The 25240-nt window shown below is 44.1% G+C and overlaps 1 protein-coding gene across 3 annotated transcripts in view; it reads left to right on the top strand.

Moving 5' to 3' along the window:
- FRMPD2 (FERM and PDZ domain containing 2) overlaps window positions 1–25240 on the top strand; it is an 878187-nt gene that overhangs the window by 289996 nt on the left and 562951 nt on the right. For all 3 annotated transcript variants that reach the window (XM_069611181.1, XM_069611182.1, XM_069611183.1), the window contains exon 6: window positions 23170–23296. In XM_069611181.1, the coding sequence (XP_069467282.1) occupies window positions 23170–23296 (127 nt within the window). The remainder of the gene's footprint in view (window positions 1–23169; window positions 23297–25240) is intronic.

A 25240-nucleotide genomic window follows, 5' to 3' on the forward strand; every position in this document is an offset into this window, starting at 1 on the left:
TGAGTTGGCTCCCTCCAGAGTGACCAAGTGCTCTCAGGGCAGGTGTGTCTGAGAGTTTACACATTTTACGGTTGCATGCCACATGTGGGTACATATCCAGGTCGTGCAGTCTCTCTCTCTCTCTCTCTCTTTCTCTCTCTCTCTCTCTCTCTCTCTCTCTCTCTCTCTCTCTCTCTCTCTCTCTCTCTCTTTCTCTCGCTCTCTCTCACACACACACGCAAGCACACACTCTCTGTCTTTCTCACTATGTACCTTATATTTGTATCCTATTCATGATCCAGTCACTTAATTTGCCATTTTTAAGGCATTTTAATTGTGCCCATTCTGAGGTCTTACTAGTACGTATGCCTCATTGCCAAAATCTGCTTTCTGTTTTTCTCCCTTCACATGCGGACGGGCTGTCCTGGTATGTTTGTGGATTTGGCTGGTACAGACTGTCCTTGCCGAACAACTGACCCACCCACTTCCTAGCTAATGTCACATTTCTACTGGAGGCTAGGACAGTCATGTGCTGCAGTGGGGGAATGATGCAACCAGCAGACTTCTTACCTCCTCCCCCCACTCTTTTTCTTGCCCTAGAAGGTGATGAGCTCCATCTTTTCATGTTTAGACCAAAAATTGATTAGAAAGGTCTGTTTCCACCTGCACGGGTGTTCATGATAGTGATGGAGAAGTGAGCAGGTGCATTGCTCAGTTAGAGTGGTGTGTTTGTAGGCGATTACCGCCATGTTCAGAGGTTGATTGTGTGCAGTAAGTTGGAGAGAGATCAGGATGAGAGTTGGTTGGGGAGATTGTTAAGTGAGAGGGAGCCTTTTGGTTCAAAACCCTATGTCTGGTGTTGTTGGAGTGTTGGGTTATTGTCTCCCTTTTCTTGCTGTTCCAGTTTGGTTTATATGGTGAGGAAGGAGTAACTCAAATGATTCCAGTATCCTGCACTTCATGTTCTGGCACCTAGTGTTCTGTCCCATTGGATGATAATGAGAACGTTGGTACAATTGTATTTAGCAGTTGTTGGAAGACCAAATTGATAACGCCTGAGATCCCCTAGTCCTTGACTGACAAGTTTGGTAATTTTGGCAAGAGAAAGCCAGGTGGTTTTCCTTTGTGTGTAAATATGTAGGCATCAAATTTCAAAGTTTGGCAGGGAGGAAGAAGATCCTATATGGTATTTCCTGTTGAAGCTTAGCATTGTTTCTAGGGCCACATTGCTGGATTGAAGTGTTTGTAGTGAATGAATCTCCTTGTGATGTATTCTAGGCCCCGGTGATGGAAGACTCATAGGGCAAGTATAGCTAAGCATGCTCCTTGTGTGCTGGGCAGGTAACATAAAGCACCTCTTGTTTATAAAATCTGCCTTATTATGATTGATGGTGTCTAATCGTGCTGTATTGAAGGACTATCACTTTAGTTAAGTACTGCATGATTTCGAGTGTGAATTCTGCATATTTTTACTTCCACCCAAAACGTGGTTCTAAAGATATTTTATCCACACAACATGTTAACATGTGTTTTGCTTTAAGTTAAGGGTTTGAGGGTCTCCAAAAAGGAATGACACTGTGGATACATAAGATGTCCCCATTGCTACCCCCTTAATCCATAATTCACAGAAGGCTCAGTGCATTTTCATTTGGGGAGCAGCAGAGTTGTGAATCGCTGCTCTGCCATATGCATGTCCATCCTCCAAACAGGGATATAAATGCATTTTTAAAAGGTTTAATAGACATTACATGCAGAATTTCGGAAACACTGCCTTCAGTATTTCTGAAATACAGTATGTTTTCTGTGTGTTTAGGACTTGCGAGGCTGTAAATCCATAATCCTACAGCAAACCTCAGATTTCTTCATGCACTAACAGTAATTACTGCATGTGGAAATCAATGGCAGTATACATAATCAAAGCCCAAATGAAGTCTGTTCCTAAATGAGTGGGTAAACTTTAAAAGGAACTTTTCTGCCTATGAGAAACCTAGGCGGAGTCAGAATACTTCTTATCCAGGTACAACAGTTTTTCGAGCAATGCACTAAAACGTTTCTATAGGTCGTCCGAGTGGAGGTGTACTCTAGTTCGAAGTTCTCTGCCTTTTAAAAAATACAGGGTCATATCCAACTTGAGAGAGGTTGTGGCAACAGATCTGCTAGCACTGAATGGGCTGCTAGATTTAGTAATTGTCAATGTTCATCTCCCACCTAAAAAAGGTGAAATCATTTATGATACCCTAAAGGTTCTGAATGAAGAAAAATTAAACCGTGACTGGGCTATTAACACCATATTTATTTGAGATTTTATTGCCAAATTGGGCCCCAGCTTAACTAAAAACTAGGATAGACGAACCCTGGAGGAGACGTCTGACATCCCATAGATGAATGGTTTAAATGGGTGCCAAGATGGGCAAAGCTGAGAGTTTTTGGAGGGGTTGGTTTTCTGGAGGGGTTCGCCCTAGTTGAACTGAATGGGAGGTCCAAGACGGATAGCTCTACTTGTACATTCAAAAATGGAATTAGCGTGTCTGTTATTGACTATTGCTTGGTGAACTGCTGTTTGGTTCAATGGGTAGAACATTTTAAAGTGTTGAGAAGACTAGATAGTGATCACTTCCCACTCAACCTGTCCATAAGTCACCCCTAACGGTTTAACAACACATGAGTCACTAGCCTTAAAAATCTATTAATCATATAAATGTGCAAAAGCCCTTTTTTGTCTGTAACTCCATGATCAGAAGTTAAGGCCATTATAAAACACATAGAGGAGAATCAACAAGGGATGATGGTGATTAAAAACAAACTTTGATCGATACACTAAGGACAATTTTCATCTCCTCATACATTGAGCAGAAACATCTATAGACAAACAGGCACAGGGATGCACCCTGGTTTGATTGGGAATGCAGATCAGTTACAAGATCTTTAAATAAAGCTAACAAGGAAGTTATTGTGCCCTCAGAGCAATTGTTTACTCTTAAGAGAGTTTATAAAAAAGAACTGCTGGCGGATAAAACAAAGGACTATCCATCCAAGCAATTGGATTTTATAGAGAAAGATTGTCCTCAGGAAAGATTGGAAATTATTCTGGGCATTAGTGGCTAAGGGCTTTGAAGCCCGAGGGAAGACTAAGGAAGGTACTATTACACCAGATAGCTGGATAAGTCACTTTCAGGAGCTCTTTTTAACCCAGGACGTGCTGAAGTTGATAAATGTAACCTCTTTTGAGGTAATGATATTGTTTTCTCTAAAGAATTTCTTTTGCTAAGCATCAAACATATGCTTTCCCTCTGCCATTTTTAAATGATATCCTAATTGATGGGCCCCCATCCTGTCCCTCCTTTTTTTATCAATCTGTTTATTGTTTTCATAACATGGCAAAACAAGACAGAACAAAGTACGACTTGTTCATGGTACAATATGATCCAAACAGTATATTAACATTAGCATGAGGGCAGAGCCGTCTAGGAACCCTGGCAAGGTAACTGGTAAAAGAAGCGTTCAATGTTTGGGCAGACGATGCGATGCAATCATTTAACCTTCTCCCTCCCACTTCCCCCAAATCTTCGTAAATTTCCCCGGACAGCCTCTATCTCTATACACTCTTTTTTCCAATGCCATGCATTGGTCCAGCTCCGCAGTCCGCTGGCTGAACCTTGGGCGCTCCGCTGAACCCCAGGACACTGCAATCAGTCTTTTAGCAATTTCCATAGCTACAGCCAGGAAAGTTTTCCCATATTTCGTGAAGTCATTATCATCCCATATTCCCAGCAATGCCAGTTTCGGCTCCAAAGGAACCGGAGCCCCCATCACAGTGGACAGTTTCTGTGTGCATTTCACCCAGCAGATTCTGATTTGTGCACACTCCCAGATTGTGTGATAGAAAGTGCCCCCTTGCATACCACATCTGAGGCATGCGTCACAGTCTACCCTTCCCCATCTGGTTAGTATTGTGTGGGAATAGTAGACTCTATGAAGGATTTTAAATTGTATTAACCAAAGCCGTGCCGCCATTCCTACCTCTCTCAGGGACATCAAGGCCTCCACCCATTCTTCCGGTTCCAGATTTCCCAACTGCTGCTCCCATTTCTCTGTCAGGTTGGTAAGCTCTGCGAACCCAAATGCATAAGCACCTGGTACAACGTGGACGTGACCTTAGCGGAGATGCCAGTTGCAAATAAGTTAGCTTCCAGCAGGGAACTACTTGGAACTTCTCCCAGGTAGGGGAACTGAGCTGTGATGGCATGAGACATCTGTATATACCTAAATCCTCCTCGGTTGATAGGCTGAATTGATCCTGCAGCTCCACAAATGGCCGGAGGTACCCACCTTGTATTACATCTGCCAGGATCTCTATACCACTCGCCACCCACTTCTCAAAGTACCCCATCTTTGACAGTTCTTTGAGGTGTGTGTTGTGCCATATGGGCTGGTCCAGAGTCGGTTTCCGGCCCCACCCCATTTCCTGGTGAGCCTCCACCCATACTTGGCATGTGTGTCTCATTGGCCCGGTAAGGGACTTTGCATATCCTTTCCCCCCCATACAGAGCCTGTTTGGGCGTCTGGCCTTTCATCCTTTTCCGTTCTGCAGAGATGTGTGGAAGTGACTGGTCCCTGTGTAACCAGTCATTTACCATCCCCGACTGGGCAGCCCAGTAATATCTGCGCAGGTTGGGCAAACCCATCCCGCCCTCCTGGAGTATTCCTGTCACGACTGGGCACAAGGCCCTTGGGTTGCTCATGCATATTAAGAGGTCGTCAGCGTAAAGCGAGACCCTATCTCCCCCCCAGGGCCATTTTAATCCCTCCCAATCCAGACTTTCCCTGAGCTATATTGCTAGGGGTTCTATTGCCAGAATAAATAGCAGCAGTGAGAAGGGGCATCCCTGTCACGGGCCTCTCCCTAGATCGGAGGCCTGGGAGGTGATCCCGTTTACTCTCACCACCACCTCCGGGGATGTGTATAATAAGCAGAGCCATGCAAGGAAGTTTTCGACAATTCCCATGTGGCCCATAATTCCCCAAAGAGATTCCCACAGCATGGAATCCAACCCCTTCTTGAAGTCTATGGCAAGGAGTGCCAACTTGTCTGGTATTTCGGAGGCAAGGCCAATAGCAAGCTGTGCACAGCATAAGTTCATTCGAGTGGATTTGGAGGGCATGAACTCGCACTCATCCGGGTGTATCAGCGAGCCATTCACTCCCATTAACCGATTGGCCAACACTCGGGCCAAGATCTTAGCCTCCCCATTTATTAGGGATATTGGCCTATAGGAGGCACATTTTTCCAGGGATTTACCAGGTTTCGGGAGGACCACTATGCTAGCTCTTCTGAGGTCAGGTGGCAGACTTCTATCTAATTTACTCCGTAGGAAGAGGCGGTGCAGATGGACGCTCCCCCGCCCCCCCAGCCGCTCCATATCTCAACTGGAAACTCGTTGGGCCCTAGTGCTTTCCCAGTCTGTAGCTATGCAACTGCTGCAGAGATTTCCTCATCCGAGACGTTTGCCTCCAGCTGTGGGAGGGGCACCTGATCCAGTGCATCTCTGTCCCATGTTTCTCGGTCTTCCGTTCCCACGCTATATAGCACCTCATAATATTGCGCAAAGGCTTCTGCTATTTCGATCTCACCAGTGATTACCTCCCCTTGGGCGTCCCACCGTCCCGTGAATCCCACTCTGACTGGCTAAGTGTGCTTCTTTAGCATTGTCCAGCACCACGTTGCGCAGTATTTCTTGCGCCGTGACTAGCGATCGCCTGGCCCGTTGTGCCCCAGAAGAGAGAAATACCTCTTCATCTTGCTGCACTTTTCTCTCTGCCTCCTCCACCTCTTGCACATGTTTCCCACGCTTGGCCGCCACCATTGAGAGAGCCTCCCCCGTACCATGGCCTTGTAACCCTCCCAAAGTGTGACAGGGCTATCGACCGTCCCCGTATTTATTTCAAATTATTCCTCGGTTTTTGCTGCTAGGCTATCCATGAATTCGGGGTCTCCCGGAATTGCAACCTGTTGCTACAGCGACGGTATGAAAGAGAAATCTGAAGACCCTGTAGTTCCGAGAACGAGGAAGAACTCTTTCTTTCCCTTTCGCTGTGAAGAACAAATACATACTGGGTTAAAAGGACCCCTATTCTAAGAAAAGTGTTCCCGCGGGGCACAGCGGACCGTGGCCTAACCAAAATGTATAACAAAAAGCTTTTCGGTTGGTGAAAAGAATGCAATACGGACCGTGAAGGACTTTCGCGAGCGCAAGTGAAGGAAGTTCGAGCGGTGTATGCCCACTTTTCCTCAATCGCGACACAAATGAGAAGAAGAATTCCTCTTCTAAACCACTGACTGTATTGAATGAATTATATAACCATCACCGATATACATGGGTGTCCTCTCTAAAGAAATGTGAATCCCTGGTCACGCAAGGCTGGAAGTAGATGTTCTCACGCCTATATCATATTGCAACTTTTGCCGAGCATCAACTAACGGGGTACACAGGAGTAAACCACTGAGTAGAAGAAATATTTTGTCCTGAAGAAGGCCCCTATATCTATTTTGAAAAGGACACTAGAGATAGTGTCTCATTTAAGCTGAGGCCGAAACATGTCGACAATCTGTAAGACCATAAATAATAGGAGTCTTTCTTTATACAAATTAATTTCTCATGTTATTTGATATTTACCCTATGTAACTTGGTTGCTGTTATCATTTTGTGTGGATGTGCAAATGGCAATTTTTTACCAATTGTTAACCATGACAAAAGTGAAATCATGGTCTCTAGGTTTTCAATTTTTTATCTATTGTGAACAATTAATAAAATAGTGTTTCATAAGTTATATGTGTGGTTCTGTGGTGGGAAATCCTACTTCTCTAAGGTCTTTAATAAAGAATTGATCATATTCTGATTTATGCAAATGTGATTTTCTTGTAAAAACATTACCTATCTATGTGATATTGGCATAGAGACGGGTAATCCATTTATCTTTTCTCTATGTATTCTTTCCCTTTACTAGCCATTATCAGGGAACCTCTGCTTCTGCCCAGGTAATGCCCCTCTTTCCATTTCCATCCTTGCTGCCCTCTAGCCATTCCCCCGTGCATCAGCCCCTATTCGGATGCCCGTGTGCACTGCATACATTGTGAAACAAACCAATGCCAAACCCAGGCTGACAACGGTCGATCAACTATCTCCTGTCACCAGTGATTACCTCCCCTTGGGCGTCCCACCGTCCCGTGAATCCCACTCTGACTGGCTAAGTGTGCTTCTTTAGCATTGTCCAGCACCACGTTGTGCAGTATTTCTTGCGCCGTGACTAGCGATCGCCTGGCCCGTTGTGCCCCAGAAGAGAGAAATACCTCTTCCGCTTGCTGCACTTTTCTCTGCCTCCTCCGCCTCTTGCACATGTTTCCCACGCTTGGCCGCCACCATTGAGAGAGCCTCCCCCGTAGCATGGCCTTGTAACCCTCCCAAAGTGTGACAGGGCTATCGACCGCCCCCGTATTTATTTGAAAGTATTCCTCAGTTTTTGCTGCTAGGCTATCCATGAATTCGGGGTCTCCCGGAATTGCAACTTGTTGCTACAGCGACGGTATGATAGAGAAATCTGAAGACCCTGTAGTTCCGAGAACGAGGAAGAACTCTTTCTTTCCCTTTCGCTGTGAAGAACAAATACATACTGGGTTAAAAGGACCCCTATTCTAAGAAAAGTGATCCCGCGGGGCACAGCGGACCGTGGCCTAACCAAAATGTATAACAAAAAGCTTTTCCGTTGGTGAAAAGAATGCAATACGGACCGTGAAGGACTTTCGCGAGCGCAAGTGAAGGAAGTTCGAGCGGTGTATGCCCACTTTTCCTCAATCGCGACACAAATGAGAAGAAGAATTCCTCTTCTAAACCACTGACTGTATTCAATGAATTATATAACCATCACCGATATACATGGGTGTCCTCTCTAAAGAAATGTGAATCCCCGGTCACGCAAGGCTGGAAGTAGATGTTCTCACGCCTATATCATATTGCAACTTTTGCCGAGCATCAACTAACGGGGTACACAGGAGTAAACCACTGAGTAGAAGAAATATTTTGTCCTGAAGAAGGCCCCTATATCTATTTTGAAAAGGACACTAGAGATAGTGTCTCATTTAAGCTAAGGCCAAAACATGTCGACAATCTGTAAGACCATAAATAATAGGAGTCTTTCTTTATACAAATTAATTTTCTCATGTTATTTGATATTTACCCTATGTAACTTGGTTGCTGTTATCATCATTTTGTGTGGATGTCCAAATGGCACTTTTTTTTACCAATTATTAACCATGACAAAAGTGAAATCATGGTCTCTAGGTTTTCAATTTTTTATCTATTGTGAACAATTAATAAAATAGTGTTTCATAAGATATATGTGTGGTTCTGTGGTGGGAAATCCTACTTCTCTAAGGTCTTTAATAAAGAATTGATCATATTCTGATTTATGCAAATGTGATTTTCTTGTAAAAACATTACCTATCTATGTGATATCGGAGTAGAGAGGGGTAATCCATTTATCTTTTCTCTATGTATGCTTTCCCTTCACTAGCCATCATCAGGGAACCTCTGCTTCTGCCCAGGTAATGCCGCTCTTTCCATTTCCCTCCTTGCTGCCCTCTAGCCATTCCCCCCGTGCATCAGCCCCTATTCGGATGCCCGTGTGCACTGCATACATTGTGAAACAAACCAATGCCAAACCCAGGCTGACAACGGTCGATCAACTATCTCCTGTCACCAGTGATTACCTCCCATTGGGCGTCCCACCGTCCCGTGAATCCCACTCTGACTGGCTAAGTGTGCTTCTTAAGCATTGTCCAGCACCACGTTGTGCAGTATTTCTTGCGCCGTGACTAGCGATCGCCTGGCCCGTTGTGCCCCAGAAGAGAGAAATACCTCTTCCGCTTGCTGCACTTTTCTCTCTGCCTCCTCCACCTCTTGCACATGTTTCCCACGCTTGGCCGCCACCATTGAGAGAGCCTCCCCCATAGCATGGCCTTGTAACCCTCCCAAAGTGTGACAGGGCTATCGACCGCCCCCGTATTTATTTGAAAGTATTCCTCAGTTTTTGCTGCTAGGCTATCCATGAATTCGGGGTCTCCCGGAATTGCAACTTGTTGCTACAGCGACGGTATGAAAGAGAAATCTGAAGACCCTGTAGTTCCGAGAACGAGGAAGAACTCTTTCTTTCCCTTTCGCTGTGAAGAACAAATACATACTGGGTTCAAAGGACCCCTATTCTAAGAAAAGTGATCCCGCGGGGCACAGCGGACATGGCCTAACCAAAATGTATAACAAAAAGCTTTTCCGTTGGTGAAAAGAATGCAATACGGACCTTGAAGGACTTTCGCGTGCGCAAGTGAAGGAAGTTCGAGCGGTGTATGCCCACTTTTCCTCAATCGCGACACAAATGAGAAGAAGAATTCCTCTTCTAAACCACTGACTGTATTGAAGGAATTATATGACCATCACTGATATACATGGGTGTCCTCTCTAAAGAAATGTGAATCCCCGGTCACGCAAGGCTGGAAGTAGATGTTCTCACGCCTATATCATATTGCAACTTTTGCCGAGCATCAACTAACGGGGTACACAGGAGTAAACCACTGAGTAGAAGAAATATTTTGTCCTGAAGAAGGCCCCTATATCTATTTTGAAAAGGACACTAGAGATAGTGTCTCATTTAAGCTGAGGCCAAAACATGTCGACAATCTGTAAAACCATAAATAATAGGAGTCTTTCTTTATGCAAATTAATTTTCTCATGTTATTTGATATTTACCCTATCTAACTTGGTTGCTGTTATCATCATTTTGTGTGGATGTCCAAATGGCACTTTTTTACCAATTGTTAACCATGACAAAAGTGAAATCATGGTCTCTAGGTTTTCAATTTTTTATCTATTGTGAACAATTAATAAAATAGTGTTTCATAAGATATATGTGTGGTTCTGTGGTGGGAAATCCTACTTCTCTAAGGTCTTTAATAAAGAATTGATCATATTCTGATTTATGCAAATGTGATTTTCTTGTAAAAACATTACCTATCTATGTGATATCGGAGTAGAGAGGGGTAATCCATTTATCTTTTCTCTATGTATGCTTTCCCTTCACTAGCCATCATCAGGGAACCTCTGCTTCTGCCCAGGAAATGCCCCTCTTTCCATTTCCATCCTTGCTGCCCTCTAGCCATTCCCCCCGTGCATCAGCCCCTATTCGGATGCCCGTGTGCACTGCATACATTGTGAAACAAACCAATGCCAAACCCAGGCTGACAACGGTCGATCAACTATCTCCTGTCACCAGTGATTACCTCCCATTGGGCGTCCCACCGTCCCGTGAATCCCACTCTGACTGGCTAAGTGTGCTTCTTTAGCATTGTCCAGCACCACGTTGTGCAGTATTTCTTGCGCCCTGACTAGCGATCGCCTGGCCCGTTGTGCCCCAGAAGAGAGAAATACCTCTTCCGCTTGCTGCACTTTTCTCTCTGCCTCCTTCACCTCTTGCACATGTTTCCCACGCTTGGCCGCCACCATTGAGAGAGCCGCCCCCATAGCATGGCCTTGTAACCCTCCCAAAGTGTGACAGGGCTATCGACCGTCTCCGTATTTATTTCAAAGTATTCCTCAGTTTTTGCTGCTAGGCTATCCATGAATTCGGGGTCTCCCGGAATTGCAACTTGTTGCTACAGCGACGGTATGAAAGAGAAATCTGAAGACCCTGTAGTTCCGAGAACGAGGAAGAACTCTTTCTTTCCCTTTCGCTGTGATGAACAAATACATACTGGGTTAAAAGGACCCCTATTCTAAGAAAAGTGATCCCGCGGGGCACAGCGGACATGGCCTAACCAAAATGTATAACAAAAAGCTTTTCCGTTGGTCAAAAGAATGCAATACGGACCGTGAAGGACTTTCGCGTGCGCAAGTGAAGGAAGTTCGAGCGGTGTATGCCCACTTTTCCTCAATCGCGACACAAATGAGAAGAAGAATTCCTCTTCTAAACCACTGACTGTATTGAAGGAATTATATGACCATCACTGATATACATGGGTGTCCTCTCTAAAGAAATGTGAATCCCCGGTCACGCAAGGCTGGAAGTAGATGTTCTCACGCCTATATCATATTGCAACTTTTGCCGAGCATCAACTAACGGGGTACACAGGAGTAAACCACTGAGTAGAAGAAATATTTTGTCCTGAAGAAGGCCCCTATATCTATTTTGAAAAGGACACTAGAGATAGTGTCTCATTTAAGCTGAGGCCGAAACATGTCGACAATCTGTAAGACCATAAATAATAGGAGTCTTTCTTTATATAAATTAATGTTCTCATGTTATTTGATATTTACCCTATGTAACTTGGTTGCTGTTATCATCATTTTGTGTGGATGTTCAAATGGCTATTTTTTACCAATTGTTAACCATGACAAAAGTGAAATCATGGTCTCTAGGTTTTCAATTTTTTATCTATTGTGAACAATTAATAAAATAGTGTTTCATAAGATATATGTGTGGTTCTGTGGTGGGAAATCCTACTTCTCTAAGGTCTTTAATAAAGAATTGATCATATTCTGATTTATGCAAATGTGATTTTCTTGTAAAAACATTACCTATCTATGTGATATCGGCGTAGAGAGGGGTAATCCATTTACCTTTTCTCTATGTATGCTTTCCCTTCACTAGCCATCATCAGGGAACCTCTGCTTCTGCCCAGGTAATGCCCCTCTTTCCATTTCCATCCTTGCTGCCCTCTAGCCATTCCCCCCGTGCATCAGCCCCTATTCGGATGCCCGTGTGCACTGCATACATTGTGAAACAAACCAATGCCAAACCCAGGCTGACAACGGTCGATCAACTATCTCCTGTCACCAGTGATTACCTCCCCTTGGGCGTCCCACCGTCCAGTGAATCCCACTCTGACTGGCTAAGTGTGCTTCTTTAGCATTGTCCAGCACCACGTTGTGCAGTATTTCTTGCGCCGTGACTAGCGATCGCCTGGCCCGTTGTGCCCCAGAAGAGAGAAATACCTCTTCCGCTTGCTGCACTTTTCTCTCTGCCTCCTCCACCTCTTGCACATGTTTCCCACGCTTGGCCGCCACCATTGAGAGAGCCTCCCCCATAGCATGGCCTTGTAACCCTCCCAAAGTGTGACAGGGCTATCGACCGTCTCCGTATTTATTTCAAAGTATTCCTCAGTTTTTGCTGCTAGGCTATCCATGAATTCGGGGTCTCCTGGAATTGCAACTTGTTGCTACAGCGACGGTATGAAAGAGAAATCTGAAGACCCTGTAGTTCCGAGAACGAGGAAGAACTCTTTCTTTCCCTTTCGCTGTGAAGAACAAATACATACTGGGTTCAAAGGACCCCTATTCTAAGAAAAGTGATCCCGCGGGGCACAGCGGACATGGCCTAACCAAAATGTATAACAAAAAGCTTTTCCGTTGGTGAAAAGAATGCAATACGGACCTTGAAGGACTTTCGCGTGCGCAAGTGAAGGAAGTTCGAGCGGTGTATGCCCACTTTTCCTCAATCGCGACACAAATGAGAAGAAGAATTCCTCTTCTAAACCACTGACTGTATTGAAGGAATTATATGACCATCACTGATATACATGGGTGTCCTCTCTAAAGAAATGTGAATCCCCGGTCACGCAAGGCTGGAAGTAGATGTTCTCACGCCTATATCATATTGCAACTTTTGCCGAGCATCAACTAACGGGGTACACAGGAGTAAACCACTGAGTAGAAGAAATATTTTGTCCTGAAGAAGGCCCCTATATCTATTTTGAAAAGGACACTAGAGATAGTGTCTCATTTAAGCTGAGGCCAAAACATGTCGACAATCTGTAAGACCATAAATAATAGGAGTCTTTCTTTATACAAATTAATTTTCTCATGTTATTTGATATTTACCCTATCTAACTTGGTTGCTGTTATCATCATTTTGTGTGGATGTCCAAATGGCACTTTTTTACCAATTGTTAACCATGACAAAAGTGAAATCATGGTCTCTAGGTTTTCAATTTTTTATCTATTGTGAACAATTAATAAAATAGTGTTTCATAAGATATATGTGTGGTTCTGTGGTGGGAAATCCTACTTCTCTAAGGTCTTTAATAAAGAATTGATCATATTCTGATTCATGCAAATGTGATTTTCTTGTAAAAACATTACCTATCTATGTGATATCGGAGTAGAGAGGGGTAATCCATTTATCTTTTCTCTATGTATGCTTTCCCTTCACTAGCCATCATCAGGGAACCTCTGCTTCTGCCCAGGAAATGCCCCTCTTTCCATTTCCATCCTTGCTGCCCTCTAGCCATTCCCCCCGTGCATCAGCCCCTATTCGGATGCCCGTGTGCACTGCATACATTGTGAAACAAACCAATGCCAAACCCAGGCTGACAACGGTCGATCGACTATCTCCTGTCACCAGTGATTACCTCCCATTGGGCGTCCCACCGTCCCGTGAATCCCACTCTGACTGGCTAAGTGTGCTTCTTTAGCATTGTCCAGCACCACGTTGTGCAGTATTTCTTGCGCCCTGACTAGCGATCGCCTGGCCCGTTGTGCCCCAGAAGAGAGAAATACCTCTTCCGCTTGCTGCACTTTTCTCTCTGCCTCCTCCACCTCTTGCACATGTTTCCCACGCTTGGCCGCCACCATTGAGAGAGCCTCCCCCATAGCATGGCCTTGTAACCCTCCCAAAGTGTGACAGGGCTATCGACCGTCTCCGTATTTATTTCAAAGTATTCCTCAGTTTTTGCTGCTAGGCTATCCATGAATTCGGGGTCTCCCGGAATTGCAACTTGTTGCTACAGCGACGGTATGAAAGAGAAATCTGAAGACCCTGTAGTTCCGAGAACGAGGAAGAACTCTTTCTTTCCCTTTCGCTGTGATGAACAAATACATACTGGGTTAAAAGGACCCCTATTCTAAGAAAAGTGATCCCGCGGGGCACAGCGGACATGGCCTAACCAAAATGTATAACAAAAAGCTTTTCCGTTGGTCAAAAGAATGCAATACGGAACGTGAAGGACTTTCGCGTGCGCAAGTGAAGGAAGTTCGAGCGGTGTATGCCCACTTTTCCTCAATCGCGACACAAATGAGAAGAAGAATTCCTCTTCTAAACCACTGACTGTATTGAAGGAATTATATGACCATCACTGATATACATGGGTGTCCTCTCTAAAGAAATGTGAATCCCCGGTCACGCAAGGCTGGAAGTAGATGTTCTCACGCCTATATCATATTGCAACTTTTGCCGAGCATCAACTAACGGGGTACACAGGAGTAAACCACTGAGTAGAAGAAATATTTTGTCCTGAAGAAGGCCCCTATATCTATTTTGAAAAGGACACTAGAGATAGTGTCTCATTTAAGCTGAGGCCGAAACATGTCGACAATCTGTAAGACCATAAATAATAGGAGTCTTTCTTTATATAAATTAATGTTCTCATGTTATTTGATATTTACCCTATGTAACTTGGTTGCTGTTATCATCATTTTGTGTGGATGTTCAAATGGCTATTTTATACCAATTGTTAACCATGACAAAAGTGAAATCATGGTCTCTAGGTTTTCAATTTTTTATCTATTGTGAACAATTAATAAAATAGTGTTTCATAAGATATATGTGTGGTTCTGTGGTGGGAAATCCTACTTCTCTAAGGTCTTTAATAAAGAATTGATCATATTCTGATTTATGCAAATGTGATTTTCTTGTAAAAACATTACCTATCTATGTGATATCGGCGTAGAGAGGGGTAATCCATTTACCTTTTCTCTATGTATGCTTTCCCTTCACTAGCCATCATCAGGGAACCTCTGCTTCTGCCCAGGTAATGCCCCTCTTTCCATTTCCATCCTTGCTGCCCTCTAGCCATTCCCCCCGTGCATCAGCCCCTATTCGGATGCCCGTGTGCACTGCATACATTGTGAAACAAACCAATGCCAAACCCAGGCTGACAACGGTCGATCAACTATCTCCTGTCACCAGTGATTACCTCCCCTTGGGCGTCCCACCGTCCAGTGAATCCCACTCTGACTGGCTAAGTGTGCTTCTTTAGCATTGTCCAGCACCACGTTGTGCAGTATTTCTTGCGCCGTGACTAGCGATCGCCTGGCCCGTTGTGCCCCAGAAGAGAGAAATACCTCTTCCGCTTGCTGCACTTTTCTCTCTGCCTCCTCCACCTCTTGCACATGTTTCCCACGCTTGGCCGCCACCATTGAGAGAGCCTCCCCCGTAGCATGGCCTTGTAACCCTCCCAAAGTGTGACAGGGCTATCGACCGTCCCCGTATTTATTTCAAAGTATTCCTCAGTTTTTGCTGCTAGGCTATCCATGAATTCGGGGTCTCCCGGAATTGCAACTTGTTGCTACAGCGACGGTATGAAAGAGAAATCTGAAGACCCTGTAGTTCCGAGAACGAGGAAGAACTCTTTCTTTCCCTTTCGCTGTGAAGAACAAATACATACTGGGTTAAAAGGACCCCTATTCTAAGAAAAGTGATCCCGCGGGGCCTCACCGGACCGTGGCCTAACCAAAATGTATAACAAAAAGCTTTTCCGTTGGTGAAAAGAATGCAATACGGACCGTGAAGGACTTTCGCGAGCGCAAGTGAAGAAAGTTCGAGCGGTGTATGCCCACTTTTCCTCAATCGCGACACAAATGAGAAGAAGAATTCCTCTTCCAAACCACTGACTGTATTGAATGAATTATATAACCATCACCGATATACATGGGTGTCCTCTCTAAAGAAATGTGAATCCCCGGTCACGCAAGGCTGGAAGTAGATGTTCTCACGCCTATATCATATTGCAACTTTTGCCGAGCATCAACTAACGGGGTACACAGGAGTAAACCACTGAGTAGAAGAAATATTTTGTCCTGAAGAAGGCCCCTATATCTATTTTGAAAAGGACACTAGAGATAGTGTCTCATTTAAACTGAGGCCAAAACATGTCCACAATCTGTAAGACCATAAATAATAGGAGTCTTTCTTTATACAAATTAATTTTCTCATGTTATTTTATATTTACCCTATGTAACTTGGTTCCTGTTATCATCATTTTGTGTGGATGTCCAAATGGCAATTTTTTACCAATTGTTAACCATGACAAAAGTGAAATCATGGTCTCTAGGTTTTCAATTTTTTATCTATTGTGAACAATTAATAAAATAGTGTTTCATAAGATATATGTGTGGTTCTGTGGTGGGAAATCCTACTTCTCTAAGGTCTTTAATAAAGAATTGATCATATTCTGATTTATGCAAATGTGATTTTCTTGTAAAAACATTACCTATCTATGTGATATCGGCGTAGAGAGGGGTAATCCATTTATCTTTTCTCTATGTATGCTTTCCCTTCACTAGCCATCATCAGGGAACCTCTGCTTCTGCCCAGGTAATGCCCCTCTTTCCATTTCCATCCTTGCTGCCCTCTAGCCATTCCCCCATGCATCAGCCCCTATTCGGATGCCCGTGTGCACTGCATACATTGTGAAACAAACCAATGCCAAACCCAGGCTGACAACGGTCGATCAACTATCTCCTGTCACCAGTGATTACCTCCCCTTGGGCGTCCCACCGTCCCGTGAATCCCACTCTGACTGGCTAAGTGTGCTTCTTTAGCATTGTCCAGCACCACGTTGTGCAGTATTTCTTGCGCCGTGACTAGCGATCGCCTGGCCCGTTGTGCCCCAGAAGAGAGAAATACCTCTTCCGCTTGCTGCACTTTTCTATCTGCCTCCTCTACCTCTTGCACATGTTTCCCACGCTTGGCCGCCACCATTGAGAGAGCCTCCCCCGTAGCATGGCCTTGTAACCCTCCCAAAGTGTGACAGGGCTATCGACCGTCCCCGTATTTATTTCAAAGTATTCTTCAGTTTTTGCTGCTAGGCTATCCATGAATTGGGGGTCTCCCGGAATTGCAACTTGTTGCTACAGCGACGGTATGAAAGAGAAATCTGAAGACCCTGTAGTTCCGAGAACGAGGAAGAACTCTTTCTTTCCCTTTCGCTGTGAAGAACAAATACATACTGGGTTAAAAGGACCCCTATTCTAAGAAAAGTGATCCCGCGGGGCACAGCGGACCGTGGCCTAACCAAAATGTATAACAAAAAGCTTTTCCTTGGTGAAAAGAATGCAATACGGACCGTGAAGGACTTTCGCGTGCGCAAGTGAAGGAAGTTCGAGCGGTGTATGCCCACTTTTCCTCAATCGCGACACAAATGAGAAGAAGAATTCCTCTTCTAAACCACTGACTGTATTGAAGGAATTATATAACCATCACTGATATACATGGGTGTCCTCTCTAAAGAAATGTGAATCCCCGGTCACGCAAGGCTGGAAGTAGATGTTCTCACGCCTATATCATATTGCAACTTTTGCCGAGCATCAACTAACGGGGTACACAGGAGTAAACCACTGAGTAGAAGAAATATTTTGTCCTAAAGAAGGCCCCTATATCTATTTTGAAAAGGACACTAGAGATAGTGTCTCATTTAAGCTGAGGCCGAAACATGTCGACAATCTGTAAGACCATAAATTATAGGAGTCTTTCTTTATATAAATTAATTTTCTCATGTTATTTGATATTTACCCTATGTAACTTGGTTGCTGTTATCATCATTTTGTGTGGATGTCCAAATGGCTATTTTTTACCAATTGTTAACCATGACAAAAGTGAAATCATGGTCTCTAGGTTTTCAATTTTTTATCTATTGTGAACAATTAATAAAATAGTGTTTCATAAGATATATGTGTGGTTCTTTGGTGGGAAATCCTACTTCTCTAAGGTCTTTAATAAAGAATTGATCATATTCTGATTTATGCAAATGTGATTTTCTTGTAAAAACATTACCTATCTATGTGATATCGGCGTAGAGAGGGGTAATCCATTTATCTTTTCTCTATGTATGCTTTCCCTTCACTAGCCATCATCAGGGAACCTCTGCTTCTGCCCAGGTAATGCCCCTCTTTCCATTTCCATCCTTGCTGCCCTCTAGCCATTCCCCCTGTGCATCAGCCCCTATTCGGATGCCCGTGTGCACTGCATACATTGTGAAACAAACCAATGCCAAACCCAGGCTGACAACGGTCGATCAACTATCTCCTGACCCTCCCCGTACTCCTCCCCAACCTGAAGCACTTGTCGCCCTAACACCGCACCAAACGGGTGTGAAAAAACAGTGTCATCCATTTGTCGGGTGCCCGCTGGACATGTCCATGCGAGCCTCCGGTTCCGTCCTGTAACCGCTGTAGTCGTTTATCCCTACACATCCTGCAAGAATGTTGTCTGGCGTCAGTGGGACACCCGATCATCCGTTGTCCTCTGCTCTGGGCGTGGATTCCAAGGGTGCTGTTTGTTCCATGGGCTGCGAGTCGAATAGTGTTGGAGAATGCCCCGGGTCTGGATCTTTTCTGGGTCGTCCTTTCGGGAGCTGATGGTCTGGCTGTGAGAGGTTGTTCGTTTCGAGCCATGACCATGCCTCCTTCAGATTATGGAAGAGGTGCACTGTTCCCTTGTGGTAAACTTTAAGTTGCGCCTGCAAGAAGAGCGTGTATTTCATGCCCAGAAAATGCATCTTCCTTTTAACTGATTCATAGGATTGGCGTGCTCTCTGGACCTCCCTGATATAGTTTGGAAAAAACCAATCCAGTAGCCATTATATTTTATGGGACTGGTAGCCCGTGCCATTTGCAGCAGGGCATCCCGGCCTCTGTAGTTCAGAAGGTGGGCAATTATAGTACGGGGACTGGGCGACCTGCGGGCATCCTGTGTGCTCTCCCCACCGAGAAGAATTTGGAGAGTTTCTTCAGGGCGAAGAGCTCTGTTAGCCACCGTTCTAAGAAGAGCTCCATGCTGGGACCCTTTTCCTTTTCTGACACTCCAAGTTGCGTGAGCTTCGGGGTGACTGCCGTCAATTGTCTTTCAATTTTCTTAATGGCGTCCTTCGAGTCCGAGATGCGTTGCTGTGCCTCCCTGACTCTTGAGGCCATGTTTTGCATGTCCTGCCTTGGGAAAGTCACTTCTGTTGAGAGGCCGTCTATTTTCTCCTCCGTAGATGTTCGGGATTCTCCTATGCGCCCATTATGTTGCAAAGCTTGATTTGGTAGTCTTGTGGCTCCCCTCTCATGCCAGCTATCTCGGCGCGCGTCGAGGGGGTCTTGGAGGCGCCCACTGTGTACTGGTCCATCCTTTATTGGAGTCTGGTCCTTTTAGTCGTGTCTTTGGCCATGGTGCTACACAGTCTTTCCCCCTGCTCGCTTCACGGTGTGATTGCTGGCGCCCCTATAGTGCAGGCCCAAGCGTTGTCCTTCTGTTCTGCCTGACCCTTGTGGTGTGTGAGTGGTCTTATCTCCTCCTCTTGCTTCTTCGTGTTGTGCCTTTACCGGGTGGGCAGGCTGAGGTTCGAGTGGGGGAGGATACCCTGTTACTGATTGCGGCACTGGGTCCACCTTCCTGTGCCCTCCTTACAGGGTTTTGCGTGCTTACTGCTTCCCACCCCGAGAGTCTGTGGGCCAGTGTGGCAGTGTGGTCCCTGACTGGTCCTGGGCTGTTTCTTGGCTAGTATTGCCAGGTTGTGCACTCTTCGCTGATCTCCTTAGCCCCTTGCGTTCTTTACCTGTTCTATGGGCCTGATATCTCCTTCCCAGCGCCTCTCCTTCATTTTCCCTCTCCACCGTTGGGCTCTCCGTGCTGGCCGGAGTCACTTCCTCCTTCCCCCCACCTGGAGGTGGGGGTGGGGGGCGCCTGCTATCCTGCTGCACGGTGGGTGAGACTGTGGGTGAGACGGCACTGGTGGCCGGCAGTTAGGATGGCTTTCAGCAGCTCAGCTCGTCCAGGCAATAATCTAGGTGGTAAGGAAGGCACCTGTTGGTCCGCCGTGTAATGGATGAGGCCAATTGCAATTGAATAACGGACAACAAGTGCTTCTGTGATTAAGATCAGCTTACAACAACTTAGCAATGTCTGTTGCTTTACAACACCAAGCTTTAAGAATTTCTTCAGGAAAACAAAATTCACATTGGTGCTCTTTGTTACACTTTTGTGATTTCCAAAACCTTTGCAAGTTATGCTCCACTACTTTTGAACGTCCTTTCTCAGAAGAGCAGTCTTCTTGCCTCTCTTGTTTCTCCACTTCTTTGTCAACCAAATACTGACAATAATATGGTCTCACTGTGACTCTTCTTTGGCTTTGTCAATGTGGGTTTACACCAGCACCTTTTATGCACTTCTAAAAACATGGGCAATAAGCTTTACCAACGTTTGGACTCTTGGCATTGTTTGTTAGTTTTAATTTGTTGTGTTTTAACTTTCTTTTGAATTTGGCAATGGTAGTTTGCATTGGGTCCTAGATGTATTCTCCCATCTGGTTGCTGGCTGTCAAACAAACCTGCATTCTTAAAATCACAGTTTCTCTGCTTTCCGTCATTTCAGTATTCGAAATTGCCTTCTTTTAGTGTTTTTCACTCTACACGTTTGGTTTCTGGTGTTAAAGTACCTTTTCTTAGCAAGCGAGTGATTACGGAGTGCTCCGGTGTCACAATAGCTTAGTGAACTCACCGGGTATGAAGTGCGTGTTCGTTTCCCTGGCTTCTTCCAGGTTCTCTGCCTCAGCTGCTCCATGCAGTGTGGCAATCTGCTACTTCCAGACTGCCGTGGCTCGTGCCACTTTCACACAGAGCTTCTCTGCTCCAAAGGCTCTCCAGTGCTCGACGGCCACCAGAGACAGACTTGTTGTGGGGGAAGCTTTTCAAACTTCACTTCCCACTGCCCAGCCTCTGCAATCCAGGTCCCCAGGGGGCAAGTTTCTCTCTCTGACACTACCCGTGCAACCTCTGCTATTAAGGCTTCTGGAGGTGAAGACCCTTTTAGGACAGGCTACTGCTTGACACTCGGCAGTGGTCCCGGCGTCTACCTTCTCCAGTTTCTGCTGCAATGTGGAGAGTTCACAACTCCTCCACCTATGACTACTACTCTTCTTCTTCTTCTTCTTACTAGGGGCCTGCACTTGAGGGGGCCTTTTGAGCCTCCCAGTCTCCCTCAGTTTGGGTCATTTGCATTAACAAGCTGCACTTTGCAGTTTTGTTCCTCTTCAGCCCTCTTCTGCGTCCCAGTACCTAGGGGATTATGGGACTTGGAGTTCTTAATGCAAACATCTGCTTTCTACATTATAGCTTTAATTACATGCTTATTTCCATTCCTAATTATATTCCCTGCAGGAATATCATAAGGATTAATCACAAGATTTGGTTTTCCAGAGAAATAAAGACTTTCAGAGTCTAAATAAATATTATTTACAGACTCATATTCACTGTTCCTTTGGGAGTTAAGGGAGCTTTCAGTTCTATTAATCTCCATGGTTTTAAAGGGAGTTTAAATCTTCCTAGTGCATAAGTGATGATGAATGTTTTCACCCACATTGAGATATTCAACTTGGGGAGCTAGCTAAAAGGTCTTTCTGACAACAAGCCATTACATACTTTGGCATTGCTGATATTTCTTCCTTAGGGGAAGACAAATACTGTGTCTCACCCAACAGAGTCCTCCTGCTCCCCTGGGGCCCTTCTCCTACCAGGTGATCCTCCCAGCCAATACCAACCCCAGGGTTAGGACCAGGAAGCCTCTGCCTTTCCCTGGCCACCTGGGAGGAGAATTTAGGTAGGGTATTTGCAAGGACTCTGCAGGATTTTTCACAGGCATCTCTAACAATTAAATAAACTCCCATGTTTGCAGGAGATTAGTCTTGATGACCAGCTTTAGCATGCTTCCTGTAAATGCCCATAAACGATGGGCCGGGGGAGCTATGTCTCAGAGGCGCCACTGTGAAATGGGAGTGCATGAAGATTTAACCACTTCCTACTAATTTGCCAGAGTTACATTGATTTAAGGAGGAAGTAGCTAAAGCTCTTTTTATGAAATTTAATATTACATTTGTTTTGCAAGCATTATTTTTTATAAAATATAACAATACAAACTTTATCTTTAGTCTGTTTCAGTATGTAAGAGATGCACTATCTCAGAGGGTCAAACTAACTTGAAAAATGCCCTTTTTTAGGGTATTAGGAAAGGCCGATAGCATGCACTACACATTCCTGCATGCATTTTAATTTTTCTTATTTCTTAATGATTGTTAGTGTATCTTTCTATCGGGAAGGTTTTATGTATTGATGCTATTTGGATAATGATGTTTGTATTTGGTGTTAATGGAGAAATCCAATTCTACTATTACTACCTGTTTGTTGCATGTAACAATAATGTAATAATAATAATGATGATAACAATAATAATACAATATTCACAATGATGATAATGACACAAACTGCTAATTGGCAGTACAAATAGAGCCCTTTAATCAGGAGTCTGACAGAATAGAAATGGGGGGCGTCATATGGGAAGCAAACCCAGTTTTGCATGTTAAGATGTGTTACTGTAGACTGGGGAGTTTACAGATGTGGCCAACTGGGTTTCAGGTGAAGGGGGCATGTTCGCAATCTTCTAAATTCGTGGCCAGAACACTGGTTCATTCTCGTCTAATCCAGATAAATGTAGAGAAATTACAGACAATTCATGGGACGTAATTAGAACATTTTTGCAGTGAATTTTCAGATTGTATTTAATGTGTGCGTGAACTTGTGGGTATATGAATATATCTATACGGTATAAGTCTGTAATACTTTGTGTTTGCTTTGATCAGTGTTTTCATTCTAAAATGTTCTCCCTGTCTGTTATTTGTTTTTGACATTTATTTCATTTTGTGTCGTTGTACTTAACAGAACGCTAGACAATATTTTGTAGAGGATTTTGACCAGGATTAAAAGGATTTTAATATTAAGAGTTGAATAGTGATGCAGATTATTGCAATTAATTAAAACCCTTAAAAGCCTAGGCATGCGTATATAGCAACATGCTACATTCCACTTAGGTGGTGGCCAGGTTTTTCTTTGCATTTTGGGTCTTATAGTCCTGGATCTCCCCATTATAAATTCAGGAAGCGAGCCCAGAATGCAACTAAACTAGATTAACTTCTCCCAATGGAAATCCGGCATGTTGGCAAGCATGCAAATCTTATTAGCGAGTAATGAAAGGCCTACGCTATCGTCTCGATTCTTCAATTCATTCAAGTTTGTCATCGGTGTTGTTACTATCCCTAACCTTGCCTCGCTTTTTCAGATGGATGATGCTGTCGTGAAAGATAGTGCAGTGTCCCAACTCAACAAGAGTCAGCTGATCAGGGACAGACTCCATCAGAGGCCTATGGGCGCAGCAGACTCCTCCTCGCAAGTTACCTTCCAGAAGGGTATGGCACCAAGCATACTTTCATGCTGGAGGAAAAGCGCTATTGTGGTGCTATATATGAAGGTGGTGTCTGCTTGCTATGAGTCTTTTGATATTTTGTTACATTAATTGGGTCATCAAGTTGACATGTTATTGTGATGTGTTACGTCAAGGTTTTTTTTAGATGCAAAATATGCCAGCAAAGAAATTTCAGGGCATTAGGGTCAGTTCAAGAATTAATTCAATGTTTCATGGTTGTCATTGACTGAAAAGCAGTTTTTTGGTCCTGCTTTAATAATGTTCAGTCTTGTGTAAAGAATCATTGAGAGAATTCCAAAGCAACATGTAATGACTAAGCATGCATGACATACTCCAATCATTTTGCAAAGAACTGAGAAAGAAATATAACTTGTTAGTGATGCCTGAGGGAATGAATCTTGAGGCACTGGTGGCCAGGAAATAATACTAAAAGGGCTCTGAAGCATCCCAGATAGTAGACTTGACCCACTAGTATGAACCCACATTTTGAGCAATCTGTTGGATGCTAGTGCCATCTCCCATAGCCCTTGTCTGCTGCCCACCCGTCTAACCCCTAACTTGTTGAAATAACTGCCATAAATGACCTATCTTTTTTGCGTGAATGCTGCTGCATGCCCCCTTTGCTCACATCTTCCGCTCCTCGTCATGCCTCACGGTCCCCATAGAAATGGAAGAGCAGCTGTGCGTGCAGCCCCAGCCACCATTTTCACAGTGGCCACCTTCTTTGGTAGTTTTTTTTATTGAGGACAAAAACAGGTTGGGAGTGCCTCACCCCTAGCTTCTGGCTCAAATACAGTTTCCCTTTGCACCCCAACTATTATCCGGGGCTGGTAGGCTGTTACCGTATGGCCAGCTACTTCGGACATTATCACCATAGTAGAATGCAGTTGGACCTTTAGACCTTTCATGTAAATGTGATATTTTCCGAATGAGACCAGTGAAGTGCAGAAGGCACGGGCATAAAAGAAATAGGGTTGTAGGTCAGTGAGGGATGAAGTCCCGGTATAGTGATGAAGCATGATTGGGATGAAACTGTTTGAATCTCTGCTAAGGAAGCACAGAGTCCAAGAAGCTCTTTGGCTGTTCTAAGTACAGTTCCCACACCAACAAAACAAAATGAAAGACTGTGGGGTTAATTTAATGGCCCCAAGATTCATCCCCATAGTTAAACTTGTGAGACACGTCTAAACTTAAGGAATCTCACGGCCTACGTGTTGTGATTTCCATTGGTGGACAAAATTGCTTCCTCACAGTCCACTAACAAATAAGGGACTGTGATATTACTCCAAAAAGCAACAAATTAAAATATTACAATTTTGTTAATCAAAGCAGACAAAATTATTTTCTTTTTCTAAAAACATTTTACATTTTGAAAGATAAAAAAAGCATCATTTCAGAATTTGTGTTCAGTGCAAGAGTGCCATATAAAGTGCAGAACAAACTTTTTTCACCAATTAAGGAAAGTAAACACACAATAAATCTTGCTAACAGAGTATGACCTTGTACATCATTTACCACTGCTGTCGGGAATGCAAAAGAGAACTTCTATTACTATAGGTTGTTCTCTTAACTTTTATATTGTACTTGCTGGGCAAATCCTATTGGCATTGCTATATAGGTTCTAAACTTTATCAATAACTTGTTACAATGCACAGTTTTACAATAGAGTGCTCAAAGAGACCCAACATGTTTCGTTCTATTTTTATAAATATAGCGTTTACAAGAACTTCATCAGGGGAATTTCGACAAACAGATCACAACGCTTGGATACACTCTTTTCTTTCCGAGCGGTTAAAAACCTGGTGATCTTCTCGACCACTAGAAAAAGATTCAAATCACATTCATATTACATTCACGTTAATCAATGTTTCAAACCTCTTCCAATGAAAGAAATGCCTGCAGGGGAAGTATGTTAATGAGGGGTGCC

The sequence above is a fragment of the Ambystoma mexicanum genome, chromosome 8, assembly GCF_040938575.1.
Source record: "Ambystoma mexicanum isolate Mex_15411 chromosome 8, UKY_AmexF1_1, whole genome shotgun sequence".
Classification (NCBI taxonomy): domain Eukaryota; kingdom Metazoa; phylum Chordata; class Amphibia; order Caudata; family Ambystomatidae; genus Ambystoma; species Ambystoma mexicanum.